General features: G+C 43.5%; 1 protein-coding gene across 3 annotated transcripts; it reads right to left on the bottom strand.

Moving 5' to 3' along the window:
* Positions 1 to 717: 717 nt before the first annotated feature.
* Positions 718 to 25,455, bottom strand: slc16a3b (solute carrier family 16 member 3b). Of its 3 annotated transcripts, none has more exons than XM_029685167.2 (7): positions 25,104 to 25,455; positions 9,117 to 9,395; positions 6,197 to 6,340; positions 5,974 to 6,110; positions 5,311 to 5,778; positions 3,698 to 3,878; positions 718 to 2,418 (listed from the first exon to the last, which is right to left on the bottom strand). In XM_029685167.2, the coding sequence occupies exons 2-7, from the start codon at positions 9,337 to 9,339 to the stop codon at positions 2,162 to 2,164; spliced, it is 1,410 nt and encodes a 469-aa protein (XP_029541027.2). In that variant the 5' UTR covers positions 9,340 to 9,395; positions 25,104 to 25,455; the 3' UTR covers positions 718 to 2,161. The 3 variants fall into 3 exon arrangements, with proteins under 3 accessions (XP_029541027.2, XP_029541028.2, XP_029541025.2); XM_029685168.2 differs by lacking the exon at positions 25,104 to 25,455 and adding an exon at positions 13,611 to 13,712; XM_029685165.2 differs by having other exon boundaries at positions 719 to 2,418; positions 25,117 to 25,454.
* Positions 25,456 to 26,224: the final 769 nt, after the last annotated feature.

Below are 26,224 nucleotides of genomic sequence, written 5' to 3'. Positions count from 1 at the left end.
TTTAAATCAACAGTGTTAATATGGGTCCACAGTTTCAATGGTAAATTAACAGTGTAAAGCCTTATTTGCATACTTCGCAGGATGCCTTGCCTTTCGAGTGAATTGTAGAGAGTCACCACCCTGTATTTGTTAGTAACAGACATGGTTGCTGCATTCATTCATTCATTTTTCAGTCCTGTGGCCTTCACCAAATGAGATCCCAAGTGAATGTTATCATTCAAATGGAATTCTTTATAACAATACAGTGGGGCAAAAAAGTATTTAGTCAGCCACCGATTGTGCAAGTTCTCCCACTTAAAAAGATGAGAGGCCTGTAATTTATCATAGGTACACTTCAACTATGACAGACAAAATGAGAGAGAAAAAAATCCAGAAAATCACCATTGTAGGATTTTTAAATGAATTTGTTTGCAAATTATGGTGGAAAATAAGTATTTGGTCACCTACAAACAAGCAAGATTTCTGGCTCTCACAGGCCTGTAACTTCTTTTTAAGAGGCTCCTCTGTCCTCCACTCGTTACCTGTATTAATGGCACCGGTTTGAACTTATCAGTATAAAAAAGACACCTGTCCACAACCTCAAACAGTCACACTCCAAACTCCACTATGGCCAAGACCAAAGAGCTGTCAAAGGACACCAGAAACACAATTGTAGACCTGCACCAGGCTGGGAAGACTGAATCTGCAATAGGTAAGCAGCTTGGTTTGAAGAAATCAACTGTGGGAGCAATTATTAGGAAATGGAAGACATACAAGACCACTGATCATCTCCCTCGATCTGGGGCTCCACGCAAGATCTCACCCCGTGGGGTCAAAATGATCACAAGAACGGTGAGCAAAAATCCCAGAACCACACGGGGGGACCTAGTGAATGACCTGCAGAGAGCTGGGACCAAAGTAACAAAGCCTAACATCAGCAAGGGCATTGAAGATGAAACGTGGCTGGGCCTTTCAGCATGACAATGATCCCAAACACACCGCCCAGGCAACGAAGGAGTGGCTTCGTAAGAAGCATTTCAAGGTCCTGGAGTGGCCTAGCCAGTCTCCAGATCTCAACCCCATAGAAAATCTTTGGAGGGAGCTGAAAGTCAGTGTTGCCCAGCAACAGCCCCAAAACATCACTGCATGGAGGAATGGGCCAAAATACCAGCAACAGTGTGTGAAAACCTTGTCAAGACTTACAGAAAACGTTTGAGCTCTGTCATTGCCAACAAAGGGTATATAACAAAGTATTGAGAAACTTTTGTTATTGACCAAATACTTATGTTCCACCATGATTGGCAAATAAATTCATTTAAAAATCCTACAATGTGATTTTCTCCCCTCATTTTGTCTGTTGTAGTTGAAGTGTAGCTATGATGAAAATTACAGGCCTCTCATCTTTTAAAGTGGGAGAACTTGCACAATTGGTGGCTGACTAAATACTTTTTTGCCCCACTGTACATACTTCATAAGGCCTTATGTTGAGGGACTAGTTTTACCCCAATACAGTGGCCAGAAACACATGGTTTACAGGCCAAATCAGGCCTGAAATTCACATTTATGATGGCTTGCAAAGTAATGTGTAATTCTAATTGGAATTCAGCCAGAGTGGGAACATCAACATTAGGAATTTGTATTCACTCAACTTTTATTCAGAATGACTGCCAGGGTTGGGAAGACTAAAATATGAGAGTATCAAATGCATTTAAACTGGACAACCATTTCAGTAATGTGTGCAATACATCCAAGTAACACATTGGATTAGTTTAGAAAAATGTATGGAATTTATATTTGAGTAGCACAACATTAATCAATGTACAACGCCCCCCCCACAACATCGGTTATTAACAGACACTGGGGTTCTATTACACCACTCAGTGTCAATTTAACCCTTAGAGTTAATTTTACTACAGAATCAAAACAAAAATGTTACCCTGAAAAAACACTAGGTAACACTGGCCAATTTGCTGTGTATATTAAAGCATACAACACATGTACAGCACAATGCAATCCATCCTTCTCTTCATCCCTGCCAGCGTGTGTATTCTTATGTTCGTCCCTATTGGTAGTGTTTAATAAAAGCTTGTCAGTCGCTCTAAAAATCTATTAACAAATATCCCTTCTCTCTCCATCACAGAGCTGTCTCTGGGTTTCCCACCCCTCCATTCTTTTCCACTCCCTATTTTGCCTCTGCGGCGCCACCCCTCACCCCCGCCGGCTGTGCCCTCTCATGCTCTCCTCCCTCCGCCTCCAGCAGGCTGTTGAGCTTCTCCATCTCTATGGGGGCGCCATTCTCTAGATGGGCCTCAGCCTCATGTGGCTTCTTCTTGATGCACAGGAAGTTGCCCATGCAGATGACGATTGAGGCCAGAATGACCTCACAGCCAGCCAGCAGGAACACGTACATGTAGTTATGTGTGGCGTCCAGCAGACGACCTACGGGAGAGGAGAGGTATGAGAAGAGTTTATTACCTGTTATACATTCAAGGCATATGCAGTTTATCACCAGCTAAAATGTCTATACTGGCTTTGATTGTTTGAAGACTTCGTTCAAAACCCTTAATGTCATGTCCACACCCCGGCTCAACCCTAACATTACAAAAGAATGCAGTTTTGAAACTGCAGTCGACTGCACTCTAACTGCAGTTACACTGCTAAATTACTGCAGTAAAAACAACAAAGGGGAAGTTATTTGTAGCATACTGCAGTTACACTGCACTCTTACCAATCTTTTTTCGGAAGAGTATCCATAACTCTTGGACTTTGAGGCAAAAAAATAGAGCAAGCTAGCTAGCCTTTTTAGCTTCCCACATCTTCATGTGAAATTAATCAGATTTATAGTTTACAATTATGCCCTGGCAAATATTCTTATGTTTGCTGGTTAAACCTAAAACAGTATCCCAGTTTGAAATGCTGCTTGTGTAGTCAGTCCCATAATCAGCTGAAAATAGAAAGTCATGTTTTGGTCAGGCAGACAAAAGCACATGGCTAGCTAGTTGGCTACAGCAGGTTCTACAATTTCACAGTAGTGTGTAATCACTATTTATTACTTCTAAACAAAAACACCTTTTTGGGTGTATTCTTGTTGTTTGGTTTACTGTTTGAACAGTCGCTGAGATTATTTTGTTATCAATGCAAAATAGGCAACTGATGAATAGCCAATAAATAAGATCTAGGAAGCAAGTGACAACACTGCCCCCAGGCTGCAGAAGAAAGGATACTGCAGGTCTCAATTTTCAGGTAGTTAAAAAAATAAAATAAAAAGTGTCAAATGCCAGAGTGTATTACAAGGCCTTTTAGAAAAAACAACATTGTGACACTCCAAATCTTACGTGTGCGTAGATCTTGTAGTAAGCGTAAGCATAACCTTAACCCAGCTTCACATCCACACCCCGGCTCAACCCCAACTTCACATCCACACCCCGGCTCAACCCTAACCCTAGCGTCACATCCACATTATGGCTCAACCCTAACCCTAGCTTCACGTCCACAGCCTGGTTGAACCCCAACTTCACGTCCACAGCCTGGTTGAACCCCAACTTCACATCCACAGCCTGGTTGAACCCCAACTTCACATCCACAGCCTGGTTGAACCCCAACTTCACATCCACAGCCTGGTTGAACCCCAACTTCACATCCACAGCCTGGTTGAACCCCAACCCTAGCCATACCCCTAATCCTAACACTAACCCAATCCTTCTCCCTGTGTACTGACCTGCTCCAGGCGGTCCCACCAGCACAGCGATAGCCTCCATGAGCAACACCAGCCCTAAAGCGCTGGAGAACTTCTTTGTGCCCACGATGGCCATGAGAACCTCGAACTGCAGCGCCCCCACCATCCCGTAAGAGAGCCCGAAGAAGATACAGAACACCACCAGACCAGGGTAGTCTGTCGCCTGCCAAAAGAGAAGCAACACCCTTGGTTATATAATTCACAACAACATAATATGACCAGAGAAATGACTGATGACAAACCATGACTGATTAATCATTCAAATTCTATGGATACAATAGCTCCGGGTCTCGAAGGCTGCAGAGTCCACAATAATACACTATATATACAAAAGTATGTGGACACCCCTTCAAAATTAGTGGATTCGGCCATTTTAGCCACACTCGTTGCTAACAAGTGTATGAAATCGAGCACACAGCCATGCAATCTCCATAGACAAACATTGGCAGTAGAATGGCCTTACTGAAGAGCAGTGATTTTCAACATGGCACCGTCATAAGATGCCACCTTTCCAGTTTGTCAAATTTCTGCCCTGCTAGAGCTTTCCTGGTCAACTGTAAGTGCTGTTATTGTGAAGTGGAAATGTCTAAGAGCAACAAAGTCTTAGCCACGAAGTGGTAGGCCACACAAGCTCACAGAACAGGATCACAGAGTACTGAAGCTTGTAAAAATCATCTGTCCTCAGTTGCAACACTCACTACAGAGTTCCAAACTGCCTCTGGAAGCAACGTCAGCACAAGAACTGTTCGTTGGAAGCTTCCTAAAATGGGTTTCCATGGCCGAGCAGTTGCACATAAGCCTAAGATCATCATATGTAATGCCAAGTGTCAGCTGGAGTGGTGTAAAACTCGCCACCACTGGACTCTAGAGCAGTGGAAACATGTTTGAATGATGAATCACTTCACCATCTGACAGTCCGACAGTCAAATCTGGGTTTGGCGGATGCCAGAAGAATGCTATCTGCCCCAATGCAATGCCAACTGCAAAGCTTGGTGGAGAAGGAATAATGGTCTGGAGCTGTTTTTCATGGTTTGGGCCAGGCCCCTTAGTTCCAGTGAAGGGAAAGCTTAACCCTACAGCATACAATGACATTCTAGATGATTATGTGCTTCCAACTTCGTGGCAACAGTTTGGGTTCGGTATTACAATGCCGCCGTGCACAAAGCGAGATCCATACAGAAATTGTTTGTCGAGATCGGTGTGGAAGAATTTGACTGATCTGCATAGAGCCCTGACCTTCAACCCATTGAACACCTTTGGGATGAATTGGAACGCTGACAGTGAGCCAGGCCTAATCACCCAACATCAGTGCCCGACCTCACTAATGCTCATGGCAACAATGTTCCAAAATCTAGTGGAACACCTTTCCAGAAGAGTGGAGGCTCTTATTGCAGCAAAGGGGGGACCAAATACATATTAATACTCATGATTGTGGAATAATATGTTCGACAAGCAGGTTTCCACATACACTGTGTCAATACAGGAATGTAATAACGATACAACACAGATTAAATACTGTTTATGTATCGTTTACATCCCATAGAAATACATCCATCCATACAAATAATATCAATAAAAACAAGTTCCAGACTTACCTGTGAGCTGATCACATCGGTGATGCCATTAAAGAGTATGGCGAAGCTGAAGAGATACACACATCTAGGCCGGACCCACTTCATCCCCGCAATCAGCCCACATGTGGGGCGGGCGAAGATATCAATGAACCCCAGGATGGTGAGGAGGAGGGCAGACTTGGTGTCTTCATTCCCCATCTCCTTGGCATAGCTCACCACAAACACGGGCGGCACAAAAAGGCCCAGTACCATGATGGACGCAGCTATGGCATAGATGAGGAAACCTCTGTCTTTAAATACACTAAAATCCAGGAGCTTTTTCTTAGGCTTGAGCTTTCTTTCTGCTTCGCCCACAGCCTGCAACTCCTGCTCCTGGGGCTTCTTGGGGCCCACCAGGGGCCTCATCAGGGCCCCACAGGCGCAGCAGTTGAGCAGCAGGCCCCCCAGGATAAGGAAGCCGCCTCTCCAGCCATAGTGGTACTGCAGCACCTTTGGGGAGAAATATGAAGAAAAACATGAATGATGAGCCGTAACTGTGATATGCTGCCAACACAGCATACAACTTCCCCTTTGTGTTGTTAATCCTTCAGAGTAGCACACGTCGCTCATTGTGTTCATATGCTTCTCCCTACATCATAATACTGATCTACAACTGCAGATAGGGAGACTGAAGAGGTGTAGTACCTGTCCCAGAGGAGAGAGGCAGCAGAGGGCCACAGGGCTCCCAGCAGCAGATAGTCCATTAGCTAGAGGCCTCTTCTCACTAAAGTAACGATTCAGCATGATCAGAGACGGCTGGAAGTTCAGCGCCAGGCCAAGACCTGGTAGACAGGGGGCAAACTGTTTTTAAAGTGTGTATGTGTGTGTGCCCACCAGTAAAGGTAGATGTGTGTATTTATTTACTAACCTGTTATTACTCCAGTACATATGTAGATGTGTATGATACTGGTGGCCAAGGAGGCCAGGACCATTCCCAAGGAGGCAAAGAGCCCTCCCACCATCATCACTGGCCGACACCCAAACTTGTTCACCAGCACACTGCACAGTGGACCTACACACACACACACACACACACACACACAGTATTGTACAGCTAACCTTGTGGGGACAGACAATTCAGTCCCATTCAAAATCCTATTTTCCCTAACCCTAGCCTGTTGGGGTGGCAGGGTAGCCTAGTGGTTAGAGAGTTGGACTAGTAACCGGAAGGTTGGAAGTTCAAACCCCCGAGCTGACAAGGTACAAATCTGTCGTTCTACCCCTGAACAGGCAGTTAACCCACTGTTCCTAGGCCATCATTGAAAATAAGAATTTGTTCTTAACTGACTTGCCTAGTTAAATAAAGGTCCAATTTAAATAAAACCCTAGCACCCAACTAACATAATTCTAACCCTAACACTAATTCTAACCTTCACCCTAAACCCCCTATAAATAGCATTTGACCTCGTAGGGACTAAAAATGTCCCCAGTTGGTCCAATTGTTTGTTTGTTTACTATTTCTGTTAAACACAGTCAGAACTGTGCATAAGGCCAGAACAAGCAGGTAAAAAATAAAATAAAAAAAGTTCTGACCCTTCCAATTGGAACGAGCTACAACAGGACATGAAATTACAGGAGCACGACTCAATGATTTTAAAGATAAAAATCTATGGTGGAAAAGGAAGTAGGGGCAGTGGCGTTGTGCAGTTTCGCAGGGCCTCGCAGGTCTAAGCAAGGTCCCCCCACCAGGATTTCAGATAATTTTTTGTGCCATGGTGCAGAGACAAATGTGCCGTTTTATAGCTCAAGGATGCCTGAAAGACTAACTGGGTTTCTCTCAACTCAGATACCATAAAAAAGGCATTTCATTTTTACAATTGTCCAACAAGTATTTAAAAAAGGCATTGATTGTTCAATTCTACACAAAAAAAAAAAAAAACCCAGCGCTGAGTAAATAGTGGACAGAACACACATTGGGTTGATGTTTTTGAAAGATGGGCAGTTCTACCACTGTGGTGCCAGGACAGAGAAGAGATTTCACTGGGCTGAATGGGAGCTGCCCTTCCATAAGGGTGGGATTGTCAAGAGACCAGAGGTGTCAGAGTATTCGGGTTGGGGTGTAGTGTTTGAGCATAGACTGAAAGTAGGGAGGGGCAGTACCTCTTGCTGCTCCGTAGGAGGACATGGGAGAACTTGGGAAAGTTTAACACCAAGCAGCTTGCTGCATTCTGGATAAGTTGCAGGGGTATGATGGCACAAGCAGGGAGCCCAGCCAACAGAGAGATGCAGTAGTCCAGATTGGAGATGACAAGTGCCTGGATTAGGACCTCGCTGCTTCCTGTGTCAGTTAAGGTCCAAGTCTACAGATGTTGTAGAGCATGAACCTGCAGGAGAGAGTCACTGCTTTGATGTTTGCAGAGAATGACAGGTATGTTGTCCAGGGTCACAACAAGGTTCTTTGCACTCTGGGAGGGGGACACCGGTAGTTGTCAATCGTGATGGAGGTCATGGAGCAGGCAGGCCTTCCCTGGGAGGAAGAGCAGCTCTGTTTTGTCGAGGATGAGCTTCAGGTGGTGGGCCGACATCCAAGCTGATATGTCGGCCCAACACCTGCCAGGCACACAGAGATGTGTGTTGCCAACTGGGTGTCAGAAGAGGGGAAGGAGAAAAGGGTGTCATGAGCATAGCAACGATAGGAGAGACCATGTGAATCTATGAGAGACGAGTGATTTGGTGTATGGAGAGAAGTGGAGATAGACCACCACTAGTGAGAGAACATGGAACAGAGAGAGTCAGCTTTGGCAGTGCAGAGAGCCTCCGTGACAGAGGAGAGCAGTCTTGGTTGAGTGACCCGTCTTGAAGCCTGACTGGTTAGGATACATAAGACAGCTCAATACAATCATTTGAAAATCCCCAATAAAAAACAATTCTCAGATCTTTCAGCACTCTGACGGAGTTGACGTTAGACACAAATGACACTTCATTCAAGTGGTGTACACAATAGCAATTTTGTTTTTCCCTCAGTTGCTTAATTATTCTTAAACGTAACATATTTTAACTTAATCTATCAGGAAGATAAGTTGAGAGTTTATGGTTGAGGCCATGGTGATTCCAATATTGTTTGTTTAAATCTTTTAAAATATAAGGAACTTTACAGGCCATTGTTGCACTACATGTAATGAGGACATGAAGGGGTCCTTACAGTATAGCTGACCCTACTCATTCCTGATTGATGCTGATAAAAAAAATAAAAAGCAAATCTAAAAGCTCATTTCCTGTACATACATTTAAAAAAAATCTTGTGTTCACATTTCTAATTTTGACAATTACTTTCCCATTGTTCCTCAAAAATGCAGTGTATGATATAACATTTGTAGCTCTATTTCAACTGTTGCTACATAAGACCAAATCCAAATGGTGAGTCACATATGCTATCTTGGGGCTGCGGGGGTGTGTGCTAGGTCAGTTAGTGGGGGGCTATCAATGGTTTGGCCCCTAGATGCACCTAACCTCCTGCTTAATGTGATAATTGTGTGCTTTATGTTGTAAATATATATCTTAAACTTTGTGTGCAGCTATTTTGGCCAGGTCTCCCTTGTAAAATATATTTTTAATCTCAATGAGACTTACCTGGTAAAATAAAGATACAATTATTAATTAAAAGTTCCTGCCTAAATTGTGTAGACTCCGGAGGTAGTAACACCCAGATCTGACACTTTCTCTAATCTCCTGCACTTTTTCCTTGTACTGGCTCATCATCGAGAAAACACTTCTGTTGGATATACTTACAAATTCCTGTGTGTGTGTGTGTGAGAGAGATAGATATATATATATATATATATTTGTACCTGTGCCGTAGAGCATGGCCAACAGTATAGAAGAAATCCATGCACAGTCGCTGTATCCCACTCCGAACTCCCTGATCAACTCCTTGAAGAACACACTGACGGCCTTGGGGAAGGCGTAGGAGAACCCAGTGATGACGAACCCCCCGGCGAGCACTGCCCAGCCCCACCCTCCATCTGGTGCCTTGACATCACTAGGCTCATCATCTACCACGGCTCCTCCCATGATCCTCTCTGCTAGGAGATTCCCTCAACCGTCTGTTCCGTCAACTTGGGTCAGAACTGAGAGAGAAAAAGAAACAAGGGTGTGTTTTTTGGCACCGATCTTAACTTTTTTAGTACATAATGTATCCGCCATCGTTTCCTATGACCGAAAAGAGCTTCTGGACGAAGATTTCTACTGCAATGAGTCTGCGGTATAGGACATACTGCTCACTCCGGACCAGGTCCCAATACTACACACTCAGAAAGGAAAGAGGCCGACATCCAGGTACCCCGGTGAAACTACGGTGGTGTCCCGCTCTTCTATTGATGATTGTAGAATCACTGGAGAACAAACTGTACGAGCTCTGTTGGAGACTATTCTATCAACGGGACCTGAAGAACTGTAATATCCTATGTTTCTCGTAAACTTGGCTGAACAAGGACAATATTCTAGCGTTTTTTCTTCTTCTATGCATCGGCAGGACAGAACTGCACCGTCAGGTAAGCTCAAAGTGGGTAGTGTGTGTTGCTTAACAGCTGGTGCACAATCTCTAATATTATGAAAGTTTTCTGCTCGCCTGAGTTAGAATACCTCATGATAAACTGTAGACCATACAAATTTCTTTATATTTTTCGTAGCTGTCCATTTACCACCACAAACCGATGCTGGCAGTAAGTGGCACTAAGACTGCACTCAACAAGCTGTATAGGGCCATAAGCATAAATAAAATGCTCATCATCAAGAGGCAGCGCTCCTGTTTTACCAGTGATTTTAATGCAGGAAAACTGAAATCGGTTTTACCTCATTTCTATCAGCATGTCACCTTCGCAACTAAAGTTTAAAATTTTTTATTATCACCACCACCTTTACTCCACACACACAGCTCTCCCTCACCCTCCATTTGGCAAATCCCTGACCCAGTCTGTAATATCTACATTTAAAGTAGACCACCAAAGTCCCAGTACCCAAGAACAATGCCAAGATAATAGGTCTAAATGACCGTTGCACTCATCTGTAGCCATGAAATGTTTTGAAAGGCTGGTCATGGCTCACGTCAACACCCTGGACCCACTCCAATTTGTATACCGCCCCAACAGATTGTGTAATCTCAATCGCATGCCACACTGCCCTTTCCCATCTGGACAAAAAGGAACACCTACAGTACGTGAGAATGCTGTTCATTGACTACAGATCAGCGTTCAACACCAGTACCCTCCAAGCTAAGAACTCTCTCTACAACTGGATCCTGAACTTCCTGATGGGACACCCCCCAGGTGTTGAGTTTACGCAACACATCCACTACGCTGAACTTCAACACAGGGGGCCCTCAGGGGTGCGTGCCTAGTCCCCTCCTGTGGTCAGATTTACCCACGACTGCGTGGCCACGCACGACTTCAACACCATCATTAAGTTTGCAGTACCAGAATGAGTCATAATACCCTAAAACCGAAGTGGTCAAAACAGGGGAATGGTTCCAATCATTTTTCCAGCATAATTGTGTCCCCACCAAAGGTGATTTTAGAAACACTTAAAATAAGGGCTGCGTTTCGTGTAGGCTTACCTTGGCGTGACGTTTTGATAGATATATTTGCCTGTATTTACCCCCCAAAAATTAAATGCAATGAGCTGCTAATGTGGCTATCATACAGAACTACAAATGCCATGTTGCTCTGGATGAGACTGCCGAATCAAGGCAAAAAGGTAAGAATCTCTGGATTAAACTTATGTTTACTAAATGTAGTTATGAATACATTGGCTACATTTAATTAAATTGACAATTCTGTGAAATGTCTTGGGTAAGTTTTTAAAAAATGTAACCTTTTAGCAACAGTGTCAGCTAAAGAGGACGTGCAGGAGCTTGCAGGGATTTGTAGTCCTGCATAATGTCTACTTGGATGCTGATTAGCATTTGAAATTAGACTAAATAGAGCCGAAACAATTGATTAAAGTCACCTTGTCCGAGAGAGACTTACACAATTATCAATACGTCATGCCAGGGTAAGCCTGCACAAAAACACAGCCCTTATTTTAAGTTCTAAAATCCCCTATGGGAAAAATGCATGGTGGAAAAAAACAATTGGAAACATTTTCCTGTTTGACCGCTAGGTTTTATGGGTATTAAAGACATCTCCACTGTAGGGCTCGAATCACATCGACAGGGCTTTAGCGGAGCAGGTTGAAAGTTTCAAGTTCGTTGGTGTCCACATCAGTAAGGATCTATCATGGTCTAACACCAACACAGTCGTGAAGAAGGCACGACAACGCCCCTTTCCCATCAGGAGGATGATAAGATTTGGCTAGGACCCCTCACATGTTCAAAAAGTTCTACAGCTGCACCATTGAGACCATATTGACTGGCTGCATCACCACTTGGTATGGCATCTGCTTTGCATCCAACCGCATGAAATACAGAAATCTAATTTACATAAGTATTCACACCTTTGCAGGTGATTACAGCTTTGAGTCGTCTGTATCAACTTTGCACATCTGGATTTTATTCCATTCTTCCTTGCAGATTTCCTCAAATTATTTTGAGTGAGACGCAATCTTCAAATCTTTTCACATTCAAATTTGGGCTTTGGCAACTTAACCTCTCTGGTACAAGTGGGACAGTAGCATCCCACCTCGAAAACAGCCAGTGAAATTGCAGGGCGCCAAATTCAAAAACAGAAATCCCTCAAACATACTAGTATACACCATTTTAAAGATAAACCTCTTGTAAATCCAACCGCTGTGTCCGATTTCAAAAAGGCTTTACTGCGAAAGCACACCATGGGATTTTGTTCGGTGACTAGGCGCTGACCTAAAACCATACAGCCATTTTCCAGCCAGGAGAGGGCTCACAAAAGTCAGAAATAGCAATTAAATTAATCACTAACATTTGATGATCTTCATCAGATGGCACTCATAGGACTTCATGTTACACAATACATGCATGTTTTGTTCGATAAATTTCATATTTATATCCAAAAATCTGTTTACATTGGCACGTTGTTCAGAAATGCATCGTCTCAAACAAACATCCAGTGAGAGTGCAGAGAGCCACATCAAATTACAGAAATACTCATCATAAACACTTGTAGAGATCAATGTTTAACATTCATTTAAAATATAAACTTCTCCTTAATGCAACCGATGTGTCAGATTTCAAAAAGACTATGGCGAAAGCACACTGCGATTGTGTTAGGTCAGCGCCTAGCCACAGAAAACCATACAGCCATTTTCCTACCAAGGAGAGGTGTCTCAAAAGTCAGAAAGAGTTAACTAATTAAATTAATCACTTACCTTTACTGATCTTCATCTGACGGCACTCCCAGGTCTCCATGTTAGACAAATGTTCGTTTTGCTCGATAAAGTCCATCATTTATGCCCAAATACCTCTTTTGTTCGCGTGTTTAGTCCAGTAGTCAAAATGCACAAGCCGCGAGCATAAAGTCTAGACAAAAAGTCAAAGTTCTATTACAGTTTTATCATAAATCTTCAATAATATTCCAACCGGACAATTCCTTTGTCTTTAGAAATGAAAAGGAACGGAGCTTGCGCTCACAGCCGCACACGTGACAAAACTAATGGCTTTCAGCCAGATCCCTGATTCAAACAGCTCATATTCGCTCCCCATTCACAGTAGAAGCCTGAAACAAAGTTCTAACGACTGTTGACATATAATGGAAGCATTAGGAAGTGCAATCTGACACCATAGACACAGTATATGGGATAGGCAATCACTTGAAATACTACAAACTTCAGATTTCCCACTTCCTGGTTGGATTCTTTCCAGGTTCTCACCTGCCATATGAGTTATGTTATACTCAGACCTCATTCAAACAGTTTTAGAAACTTCAGAGTGTTTTCTATACAATACTACTAATAATATGCATATATTAGCCTCTGGGCATGCTTTTCATCCAAAATTCCAAATGCTGCCCCCTACCCTAGTGAAGTTAAGGACTTTCACATTATTGTTCTGAAGCCATTCTAGCATTGCTTAAGCTGTATGCTGCTTGAGGTCATTGTCCTGTTGGAACATAAATCTTTGCCCCAGTCTTAGATCGTTTGCACTCTGAAGCAGGATCTCATATTTGCCTCCATTCATTGTGCCATCTATCCTTACCAGACTCCCAGTTCCTACCTCTGAAAAGCACTCCCATAGCCTGACGCTGCCACCACCATGCTTCACAGTAGGGATGGTGTTAGACAGGTGATTAGTTGTGCCTTGTTATAGCCAGCCATAGTGCTTTGCATTCAGGCTAAATAGTTACATTTTTGGCTCATCAGACCACAGAATCTTCTACCTTATGATCGGTCTTTCTGCATACTCCAGGCGTGCAGTCATGTGCTTTTTCTCAGGAGTGGCTTCTTCTGGGTACTCTACCGTAAAGCCCAGATTGGTGAAGCGCTGTAGAGACTTGTCTTTCTTTCAGGTTTTCCTATCTCAGCCAAGAAACTCTGTAGTTCTGTCAGAGTGGTCATATGGTTCTTGGTCACCTCCCTGACCAAGGTCCTTCTTGCCCGGTTGCTCAATTTGGTCAGATGGACAGCTCTAGGCAGAGCCTGTGTTCCATATTTTTTCAATTTCCCAATGATGGACACCACTGTGTTCTCGGAAACTTTCAACTCTAAAAATAGTTTTATACCCTTTCCCAGATATATACCTCATCACAATTCCATCTGAGATATACAGACAGTTCCTTGGAATTCATGGTATAGTTTGTGCTGACATACACTGTCAACTGTGGGACCTTATATAGACAGGTTTCTTTCTAAATCATGTCCAAACAATTTAAATTGGTCACAGGTGGATTCCAATCCAGTTGTAGTGACATCAAGGATGATCAACCAAAATTGGATGCACCTGAGCTCACGGGTGAGTATTGAGATCTGCATTTAATTTTCAATCAAAAAAAATTTAAACACATTGTTTTCACTGTCATTGTGTGTGTGCAGATGGGTGATTTAAAAAAAATACACTGCTCAAAAAAATAAAGGGAACACTAAAATAACATCCTAGATCTGAATGAAATATTCTTATTAAATACTTTTTTCTTTACATATTTGAATGTGCTGACAACAAAATCACACAAATTATCAATTGAAATCAAATTTATCAACCCATGGAGGTCTGGATTTGTCACAAAGTCACACAACATTAAAGTGGAAAACCACACTACAGGCTGATCCAACTTTGATGTAATGTCCTTAAAACAAGTTCAAATGAGGCTCAGTAGTGTGTGTGGCCTCCACGTGCCTGTATGACCTCCTTAGCATGCCTGGGCATGCTCCTGATGAGGTGGCGGATGGTCTCCTGAGGGATCTCCTCCCAGACCTGGACTAAAGCATCCGCCAACTCCTGGACAGTCTGTGGTGCAACATGGCATTGGTGGATGGAGTAAGACATGATGTCCCAGATGTGCTCAATTGGATTCAGGTCTGGGGAACGGGCGGGCCAGTCCATAGCATCAATGCCTTCCTCTTGCAGGAACTGCAGACACACTCCAGCCACATGAGGTCTAGCATCGTCTTACATTAGGAGGAACCCAGGAGGAACCCAGGGCCAACCGCACCAGCATATGGTCTCACAAGGGGTCTGAGGATCTCATCTCGGTACCTAATGGCAGTCAGGCTACCTCTGTGCGGCCCCCCAAAGAAATGCCATCCCACACCATGACTGACCCACCGCCAAACCGGTCATGCTGGAGGATGTTGCAGGCAGCAGAACGTTCTCCGCGGCGTCTCCAGACTCTGTCACGTGCTCAGTGTGAACCTGCTTTCATCTGTGAAGAGCACAGGGCGCCAGTGGCGAATTTGCCAATCTTGCTGTTCTCTGGCAAATGCCAAACGTCCTGCATGGTGTTGGGCTGTAAGCACAACCCCCACCTGTGGACGTCGGGCCCTCATACCACCCTCATGGAGTCTGTTTCTGGCCGTTTGAGCAGACGCATGCACATTTGTGGCCTGCTGGAGGTCATTTTGCAGGGCTCTGGCAGTGCTCCTCCTTGCACAAAGGCGGAGGTAGCGGTCCTGCTGCTGGGTCGTTGCCCTCCTCCACGTCTCCTGATGTACTGGCCTGTCTCCTGGTAGCGCCTCCATGCTCTGGACACTACGCTGACAGACACAGCAAACCTTCTTGCCACAGCTCGCATTGATGTTCCATCCTGGATGAGCTGCACTACCTGAGCCACTTGTGTGGGTTGTAGACTCAGTCTCATGCTACCACTATAGTGAAAGCACCGCCAGCATTCAAAAGTGACCAAAACATCAGCCAGGAAGCATAGGAACTGAGAAGTGGTCTGTGGTCACCACCTGCAGAACCACTCCTTTATTGGGGGTGTCTTGCTAATTGCCTATAATTTCCACCTGTTGTCTATTCCATTTACACAACAGCATGGGACATTTATTGTCAATCAGTGTTGCTTCCTAAGTGAACAGTTTGATTTCACTGAAGTGTGATTGACTTGGAGTTACATTGTGTTGTTTAAGTGTTCCCTTTATTTTTTTTGAGCAGTGTATATAAAAGGCTGAATTCAGTCTAACATAATGTAGAATAAGGGGAGTGAATACTTTCTAAAGGCACTGTACCTCAATTACCTCTTACTCCTTCACATCGACCTGGTACCTCTTGTATATAGCCAAGTTACTGTTAATAATTGAACATCTATTATTTCATGTTTTACTTTTCTATTATCTCCATTTTCATTCTCTGCATTGTTGGGAAGGGCCCGTAAGTAAGCGTTTCACTATTAGTTTGATGTGATGTGTACTTAAGTCAGCAATAATAGAGAAGAGAGGATCACATCAGGGTTAGACACTCAGGGTATGCAAATAAATTAACCTAACTTGTGCTCATCTAAGGATTACTCCTCTAGATGATGCATCATGGGTGAATAAAACCATTTACAAACTGGAACTTGAAAGTGTTTTAGTAATAAGACACGTCCACAGACTTTAAACTATAATATTTATTACGTACAATGTAAACTTCAACTAGTATATCACTTATGAACAATCTTTTAATCAAATAAATTAGGTTGGGGGGGAAAAAATACAATTGCGTAAAATTACCTGAATTTAATCCGGATGAATTTCGGTAATGAGAATTTGGGATGGACAAAATTTCAGGCAACAATGTAAAAAGTATTTTAATTGAACTTTCCCAAAAACTAGACATCTTAGTCCTCAGAATGATAGTTGATTTTTGCAGATGCATCATGGTTTTGTAACTCAATTTGCTAAAGACATCAAATTTTTTTTTAAATTAAAACACTTTATTAAAGGTTATGAGAATCACCCAATTACACAATCATTAATTTGTTAGGCTAGATATCAGAAATATTATCTGGCCCCATGTCATTTAGGTAAGAACCTGTAAGGTTCAATGTCTTATTGTAGCAGTCTGGTCCCATGCATTCATTTGGGGTAACAATTTTGTGTAGCAACTATGACAGCCTTTGGTAAATAGTTCCGTACTGTATACATTCCAATTTTTATAGGACACTAATAAAAAGGCCGCAGATATTGGCTAAGTGCATGGCTCCATATTTGCCCAGAGTTTAATGTCCTTGAGAAGGTCTGCCGAGTTAGTGCTTTGAGTGCGTCTCCTCTGCTCTCTTCTCACACAGCATGATATAGGAGAGTTTGCTTTTGCGCATGTATGTGGATAAGGTGATGCTTTCTGAGAGAGGGGACAGCTTGTCTGCACCAAAGAGTCAACAGTAAATCAACACAAGGAGAAATCCTGTCCAGTGCACTCACCCTGCAGAAAAGACCCCCCCATAAATATTAGCAGTAGCTTCCTCAACAAAAAAAGGGCACCTCACTTTATACCGAGGTGAGATGAGCATGTGATGCACAAGTCAGACTTTCACCTCAATCATTCACTGATGTCAATGGGACATTTGTGAAAATTCAGATCTCAAGTTAGAATAATATCAGCCATATAATCAATCAATCATATATCACCCATATAGTCCATCTGAGGTTAGCTACAAACAACAAGTGTCAATCCAGATAATGAAAAGGCACCCACAAGAAAATATTCAAGGACTTAGTTGCATGTCATTTGCAGTGTGCATGCTCACAAGCAAAGTCCTTGTAGCTTATCATTTCACTTCCTATGAGAAAACCCATGAGCATGGGCTGTACCGCAGCTTGCCGGCAGCTTTGATATCGAAAAGGTGGCACTGTGTCCATTACAAAATACCCTGAACAAAAATGCAACATGCAATGTGTTGGTCCCATGTTTCATGAGCAGAAATGAAAAGAACCCAAAAATGTTCCATATGCACAAAAAAAAGCTTATTTCTCTCAAATTGTGCACACATTTGTTTACATCCCTGTTAGTGAGCATTCCTCTTTGCCAATACAATCCATCCACCTGACAGGTGTTGCATATCAAGAAACTAATTAAAACAGCATGATCATTACACAGGTGCACCTTGTGCTGGGATCAATAAAAGGACACTAACATTTGCAGTTGTGTCACACAACACAATGCCATTTGCATGCTGACTACAGAAATGTTCACCAGAGTTTCCGCCAGAGAATTTAATGTTAATTTCTCTATCAACATCATTTTAGAGTCTTTGGCAGTGTTCTACTGCAGACTGTGTGTAACCACACCAGCCCAGGACCTCCAAATCTGGCTTCTTCACCTGCGGGATCGTCTGAGACCAACAACCCGGACAGCTGATGAAACTGGATTTGTACAACTGCACAGACTGTCAGAAACCACCTCAGGGAAGCTCATCTACGTGCTCGTTGTCCTCAACAGGGACTTGACCTAACCACAGTTTGGCTTCGTAACAGACTTCAGTTGGCAAAATGTGTATGGCTTCATGTGGGCGAGCGGTTTGCTGATGTTAACGTTGTGAACAGAGTACCCCATGGTGACGGTGGGGTTATGGTATGGGAAGGCATAAGCTACAGACAATGAACACAATTCAATTTTAAATCGATGGTAATTTAAATGCACAGAGATGCCGTGATGAGATCCTGAGACCCATTGTTATCCCATTCATCCACCACCACCAGCAGGCAAAGTTAATCTCCCTCGGGAAGGTAATGACCTGAATTATTCAAGAGACTAGCCAGCTGGTCCTTTTGCTGGTTCTGGATTTGTCATATGCATTGATTTAGGGAAAACTTCACCACTGATGGAACCATCCTTGACTTCGCCATCTATTGTTAATCTTTTGAATATGTCATATTTCACAGGCAGGAGCATTGATAAATGGAGAAGCCACTCCTTCACAACCAACTCACCCAGAACAGTGTGCTGACCTCTGTTGCTTGTGGGCCAGGCTTGTGAGTGGGGTTCATTAAATAGGGTGACCTGTAAGAAGTGGCTAGGTGTAAATCTGTACGCAATGACTGAAGGTGGCTCAGAAAGACCATCTGCATGGGCTGAGGGCAATGGGACAGATGGGACCTGGCTTTTCTCTGAGAGGATGTTGGTGCTTTGTGTATAAACCTCCCATAGAGAAGTGTATTGCTGTACTACCTACAGCGGGATTATTCACAGTAGAGGTCGACCGATTAATCGGAATGGCCGATTAATTAGGGCCGATTTCAAGTTTTCATAACAATCGGAAATCGGTATTTTTGGGCGCCGATTTCCGATTTTTTTTATTAAAGTGGCAGCGCACGGTGAAGGCTCCGTGCAGATTTCACCACAAGTAAAGCATCTTTTTTTGTTGTTCCAGGCTGTAAGGGTTGTTTTCTGTCCTTGGTGAATGTTGTACAGGCTTAGGGTTGAGGCTGACTCTGGACCGATATGTTAGAGGCCCTAGGTAAAGCTTAGCCAACAGGTGAAGGGACTGCCTAGTAAATTGACATTTTTGCCTGCCCCAACAGGTAATGTGGAAGACCAGGAAACAGATGCAGGGGGCGGAGTGTACAGGCCCCAGAGCTGTGCTGCTGGTTTGTGGATTTTCTATTGGTGTGAGGGGTTGGGGGTGTCTCTTGTCAGAATTGGAGCGATTTGCCATGCCTTTGGAAGCCTTTCCAGTCTCCCTCTGGCCCAGCCAATACTTCCTGGGTCAATTTCAACTTGTGAGTGTGGAAAAACAAAATACAGCACACAGGTATCCTTGTACTCCCCACAATATTTTAGTGGTGTGGTGAACAGATCTGTCAGAGACGTTGTCAGAGTGATCATAGTGCACTCATGACCAGCACTCATATATGTGCATGTCACATCTGAATGAGTGGGTACTTCCTCACTGAAGATACAAAATACTGATAGATGCTTTTCAGAATGGACTTGATTGTGCATTAACATCAGAAAGGGTTGTTATATGAACAAATTTGAATCTATAACAGCTGAGGTCAGATTGAGATCCAGTGCAGAACAGTTGTCAGATAACTGGCAGTAAGAACTCTTTAATATCTACAACCTATGACTAGATTTTGCCACTAACACATTCAGCAAGCCTTTTTTGTGCCAGCAACACTGCAGAATTCGTAAAAAGAATAAAGACTAATCAAAAGTAGTCATCACATTTCAAAGCATTGCATCTGTAGCCAAGTGCCTGTAACTCTCTGAATTGGGACGGGAGGTGTGCAAGCATGCATGTCTACCGTATGAACTACTCCTGTGTCATGTGTAGCCGCCTGGCTCCCAACCAACAGGCAAACACACATACTTCTCCACTTGCCTCACCCCTCTATAGCAGTGTGCCCCGACCCCTCACGCACAATGCAGCATTCCGCAAGCCCCGACTATCAGCTCTCCTAAAATAAGACCCGGACATTTTCCATCTCAGGACAGACACACAGCAAAAAGTGGTGATAAAGCTGCAATGGGTAGATTGTTGAAAGACTCAGACAATAACTTGATACTTATCTTTTAGCATTGAATGCAATGTATTGACTTAGAGTTAAAGTCAGAAGTTAACATTCACCTTAGCCTAATACATTTAAACTTAGTTTCACAATTCCTGACATTTAATGCTAGTAAAAATTCCCTGTCTTAGGTCAGTTAAAATAAAGTGGTAATCCTAAGGATGTGAAATGTCAGAATGGTAGTGACTTATTTCAGTGTTTATTTCTTTTATCACATTCCCAGTGAGTCAGAAGTTCACATACACTATTAGTATTTGGTAGCATTGCCATTGAATTGTTTAACTTGGGTCAAACGTTTCAGGTAGCTTCCCACAATAAGTTGGGTGAATTTTGGGCCATTCCTCTTGACAGAGCTGGTGTAACCGAGTCAGGTTTGTAGGCCTCCTAGCTCACACGCTTTTTCAGTTCTGCCCACAAATTTTCTATGGGATTGAGGTCAGGACTTTGTGATGGCCACTCCTTTTGCCACAACTTTGTATGTTTGAGGTCAATGTCCATTTGGAAGACCCATTCGCCTGCCATATCAGTTTTGTAATACACAGACATTGTAACAGTTGGAAACTTTAGTATTTTCTATCCAAATCTACCAATTATATGCATATCCAAGCTTCTGGGCCTGAGAAACAGGAAGTTTACTTTGGGCACGCTTTTCATCCGGAGGTGAAAATAGTGCCCCCTACCCTAGTGAGGTTAACTTCCTGACTGATGTCTTGAGGTGTTGTTTCAATATATCCACATCATTTTGCTTCCTCATGATGCCATCCATTTTGTAAAGTGCACCAGTCCCTCCTGCAGCAAAGCACCCCCACAACATGACGCTGCCACCGCCGTGCTTCACGGTTGGGATGGTGTTCTTTGGCTTGCAAGCATCCCCCTTTTTCCTCCAAAACATAACAATGGTCATTATGGCCAAACAGTTCTATTTTTGTTTCATCAGACCAGAGGACATTCCTCCAAAAAGTACAATCTTTGTTCCCATGTGCAGTTGCAACCCGTAGTCTGGCTTTTTTATGCCGGTTTTGGAGCAGTGGCTTCTTCCTTGCTAAGCGGCCTTTCAGGTTGTCGATATAGGACTCGTTTTACTGTGGATATAGATACTTTTGTACCCGTTTCCTCCAGCCTCTTCACAAGGTCCTTTGCTGTTGTTCTGGGATTGATTTACACTTTTTGCACCAAAGTACGTTCATCTCTAGGAGACAGAACACGTCTCCTTCCTGAGCGGTCCCATGATGTTTATACTTGCGTACTATTGTTTGTACAGATGAACATGGTACCTTCAGGCGTTTGGATATTGCTCCCAATGATGAACCAGACTTAGAGGTCTACACTTCTTTTTCTGAGGTCTTGGCTGATTTCTTTTGATATTCCCATGATGTCAAGCAAAAAGGCACGGAGTTTGATGGTAGGCCTAGAAATACATCCACAGGTACACCTCCAATTGACTCAAATGATGTCAATTAGCCTATCAGAAGCTTCTAAAGCCATGACATCATTTTCTGGAATTTTCCAAGCTGTTTAAAGGCAGAGTCAACTTAACGCATGTAAACTTCTGACCCACTGGAATGATTAGTGAATTATAAGTGAAATAATCTGTCTGTAAACAAATTGTTGGAAAAATTACTTCCGCCATCCACAAAGTAGATGTCCTAACAGACTTGCCAAAACTAGTTTGTTAGAAAGAAAACCAGTCCCGTCGCCGACCACAATGTCCTGCTCCCAGACAAACTAAACTTTGCTCGCTTTCAAGACAATACAGTGCCAACGACACGGTCCGCTACCAAAATCTGCAGGCTCTCCCTTCACCGCAGCCAACGTGAGTAAAGCATTTAAACGTGTTAACCCTCGCAGGGCTGCCTGCACAGGCCGGGTCCCCAGAGCATGAGCAGACCAGCTGGCTGGTGTGTTTACGGACATATTCAATCAATCCTTATCCCAGTCTGCTGTTCCCACATGCTTCAAGAGGGCCACCATTGTTCCTGTTCTCAAGAAAGCGAAGGTAACTGAGCTAAATGACTACCGCCCCATAGCACTCACCTCTGTCATCATAAAGTGCGTTGAGAGACTAGTCAAGGATCATATCACCTCCACCCTACCTGACACCCTAGACCCAATCCAATTTGCTTACCGCCCCAATAGGTCCACAGATGACGCAATCACACTGCCCTAACCCATCTGGACAAGAGGAATACCCATGTAAGAATGCTGTTCATCAACTACAGCTCAGCATTGAACACCATAGTACCCTCCAAACTCGTCATCAAGCTCGAGACCCTGGGTCTCGACCCCACCCTGTGCAACTGGGTCCTGGACTTCCCGACGGGCCGCCCCTAGGTGGTGAGGGTAGGAAACAACATCTTTACCCCACTGATCCTCAACACTGGGGCCCCACAAGGGTGCGTTCTCAGCACTCTCCTGTACTCCATGTTCACCCATGCACGCCTCCAACTCAATCATCAAGTTTGCAGACGACACTACAGTGGTAGGCTTGATTACCAACAGCGACAAGATGGTCTACAGGGAGGAGGTGAGGGCCCTCGGAGTGTGGTGTCAGGAAAATAACCTCACACTCAACGTCAACTAAACAAAGGAGATGATCGTGGACTTCAGGAAACAGCAGAGGGAGCACCCCCCTAGCCACATCGACGGGACAGTAGTGGAGAGGGTGGAAAGTTAATTTATCAGCGTACACGTCACGGACAAACTGAAATGGTCCACCCACACAGACAGCGTGGTGAAGGCTCAACAGCAGATGTTAATGAGAGTGTAACGAAATACTTGTGCTTCTAGTTCTGACCCTGCAGTAATATCTAACAATTTCACAACAACTACCTTATACACACACACACACAAGTGTAAAGGAATAAATAAGAATCTGTACATAATATATATGGATGAGCGATGGCCGAACAGCATAGGCAAGATGCAGTAGATGGTATAGAGTACAGTATATACAGATGAGCAGTGTATGTAAACATATAAAGTGGCATAGTTTAAAGTGACATTTATTACATCCAATTTTTAATTATTGAAGTGGCCAGAGATAGAGTCAGTGTGTAATATTAGTGATGGCTATTTAACAGTCTGATGGCCTTGAGAGAGAAGCCGTTTCAGTCTCTCGGTCCCAGCTTTGATGCACCGCTACTGACCTCGCCTTCTGGATGATAGCGGGATGAACAGGCAGTGGCTCAGGTGGTTGATGTCCTTGATGATCTTTTTGGCCTTCCTGTGACATTGGGTGCTGTAAGTATCCTGGAGGGCGGGAAGTTTGCCCCCGGTAATGCGTTGGGCAGACCACACTCCCCTCTGGAGAACCTTGCGGTTGCGGGCAGTACAGCCCGACAGGACGCTTTCAATTGTGCATCTGTAAAAATTCGTGAGGGTTTTAGGTGACAAGCCAAATTTATTTAGCCTTCTGAGGTTGAAGAGGCTCTGATGCACCTTCTTCACCATACTGTATGGGTGGTCCATTTCAGTTTGTCAGTGATGTGTACACCAAGGAACTTGAAGCGTACCACCTACTCCACTGCAGTCCCGTCAATGAAGATAAGGAGGGTGCACCCTCTGCTGTTTCCTGAAGTCCACGATCATCTCCTTTAATGACATTGAGTGAGAGGTTGTTTCCAAGCACCACACTCACAGAGCCCCTCACCTCCTCCCTGTAGGCTGTCTCGTCATCATTGGTAATCAAGCCTACTGTTGTGTCGTCTGCAAACTTGATGATTGAGTTGGAGGCGTGCTTGGCCACGCAGTCATGGGTGAACAGAGAGTACAGGATGGGGCTGAGCAAGCACCCTTGTGGTGTCCAAGTGTTGAGGATCAGCAGAGTAGAAGTGATGTTTCCTACCTTCACCACCTGGGGGTGGCCCATCAGGAAGTCCAGGACCCAGTTGCACAGGGCGGGGTTCAGACCCAGGACCTTGAGCTTAATAATGAGCTTGGAGGGTACTATGGTGTTGAATACTGAGCTATAGTCAATAAACAGTATTCTTACATAGGTATTCCTCTTCCTCTTATTCCTTATGCTTCCAAAACCCTACTGTAAGCAGGGTTCAGATTTTAGCATCAGGGCTCTTAACAAACCCCCCTTTTACAGAAGACACAGTCTTCCAATAACTTGTGTAGTGTAATGAAACCATGAGTATTGAAGCAAGGGGTATGCCGTTCCCAGCTATTTTGCCACCCTACTCAAAATCCAAATACACAAAAATGGCCTAAGAAATAGGTTAATATACCAGAGATTCTCACGTGACACGTTATATTAAGCAGTATTATTGAGCTATATCAGCCAATAGGGTTGACGTAGTTTGAAAGCGCAGTTAGGGGATAATATCATTTTAGGAGCAGGCCAATTTGTAAGCAGAGTAAAATACATGCGTTATCAATATTCCTTTACATAGCCTATCATATAGGAAGTTAAAGACAACTGCGCCATGCTTCTCCGCCATATAATCTATGCTATTTAATTGAGACCACACGTAAGCACACTTGATCTCGCATTCCCAACAAAATAGAAGGTAGGCTACAGAACATTCATCAGCAAGTATTAGGCTATTAGCGTTTGTGAATATTGCGACAGAGGAATAGTCTACAAGTCTCGAAATAGTCTTTCATAACTTTGATAGGAAAGGGGACAATTTGCAGGCAGACACAAATACATGTTATTAATATTTATTTCCAATCAATGTCGTAACCTAAACTATAGCCTATCATATTTAGGAAGTTAATTTCCATGGAAACACAACTCGGCGTGCTTCTCTGCCCATGAGTATAGCCGACAGGCTATTTAATTGAAACCACATTTGATCTCAGGCTAGTGTACAAGCAGCATTATCCCATGGGAGTTTGTGAATAATAAAGCAACAACTAGGTTCTTAAATTACAGCTGTCTCCCAAAATTATCAACGGGTATGACACTTTAATCATGCCAATGTTTTTTTTTTTTTTACCTGTTGTTCTTACCTGACGAAGCTTTGTCTGTAACTTCTTCTGGTCTGGACCATGCGTTCACGCCTCCTTATGTGAGTATTTATTTCGGCACGACTGCGATTTTCTGGAAACCCATTTGCGGTGACTAATGCCACGTTCAAAACAACTGGGAACACGGACATATATACAAGGTCAAATAATGACGCCATGAGCTCTAGAAAGAGGCCCAAATTCCAGAGTTGGAATTCCGAGTTGGATGACCTTCAAAACACATTTTCCCAGTCGGACCTAGTTTTTTTCCGAGTTCCTTGTTTTTTTTAAACGCACTGAGGTCGGAAATGTCTAATTCCGAGTTCCCAGTTGTTTTGAACGCTGCGATATGCAGCGTTCAAGTGCTAGTCGGAAAAAGATTTCTGCGCATGCAATTTAAAAAAAGAAAGTATTATTATTATATTTGTTTTATGTAGCTACTGCGCACTTTTCTGCCTACTTAGCTGCTGCTCATGCCTCGATCAGTCCGACAGCATCATTGCATCACAACGACACAATAAATTCTGCAGTCAAACTAAATTATGTAATCCACCATTTTAAATAAAATCAAAGTTTATTGGCTGTGTACACAGATTTGCCGATGTTCTCGCAGGTGCAACAAAAATGCTTGTGTTTCTAGCTCTAACAGAAAATCTCTTACACAAAATCCCACATTTTTTTTATGAAGAAATAGCAGAATGAGCAATGTAAAAAAAAGGAATATATATATGTATATACATATATACTGAACAAAAATATAAATGCAGCATGAGCTGAAATAAAATATCCCAGAAATGTACCATAGGCACAAAAAGCTTAATTCACTCAAATATTGTGCACAAATTTGTTTACATCCGCAGCAGCGCCTCTTCAACCTCAGGAGGCTGAAGAAATTCGGCTTGTCACCGAAAGCACTCACAAACTTCTACAGATGCACAATCGAGAGCATCCTGGCGGGCTGTATCACGGCAACTGCTCCGCCCACAACCGTAAGGCTCTCCAGAGGGTAGTGGGGTCTGCACAACGCATCACCGGGGGCAAACTACCTGCCCTCCAGGACACCTACACCACCCGATGTTACAGGAAGGCCATACAGATCATCAAGGACAAC

The sequence above is a fragment of the Oncorhynchus nerka genome, linkage group LG16 (genome assembly GCF_034236695.1).
Source record: "Oncorhynchus nerka isolate Pitt River linkage group LG16, Oner_Uvic_2.0, whole genome shotgun sequence".
Taxonomy (NCBI): domain Eukaryota; kingdom Metazoa; phylum Chordata; class Actinopteri; order Salmoniformes; family Salmonidae; genus Oncorhynchus; species Oncorhynchus nerka.
The sequence above is the reverse complement of the archived record's forward strand: the minus strand, read 5'-3'. Positions and strand labels throughout refer to the sequence as shown.

Coding starts and splice junctions, on each gene's coding strand:
- slc16a3b (XM_029685167.2), bottom strand. CDS start 9,339: ATGGGAGGAGCCGTGGTAGATGATGAGCCTAGTGATGTCAAGGCACCA. Junction 6,341..9,116: donor GGCCATGCTCTACGGCACAG/GTACAAATATAT, acceptor GTGTGTGTGTAG/GTCCACTGTGCAGTGTGCTG. Junction 2,419..3,697: donor GGTGGGACCGCCTGGAGCAG/GTCAGTACACAG, acceptor CCTCTCCCGTAG/GTCGTCTGCTGGACGCCACA.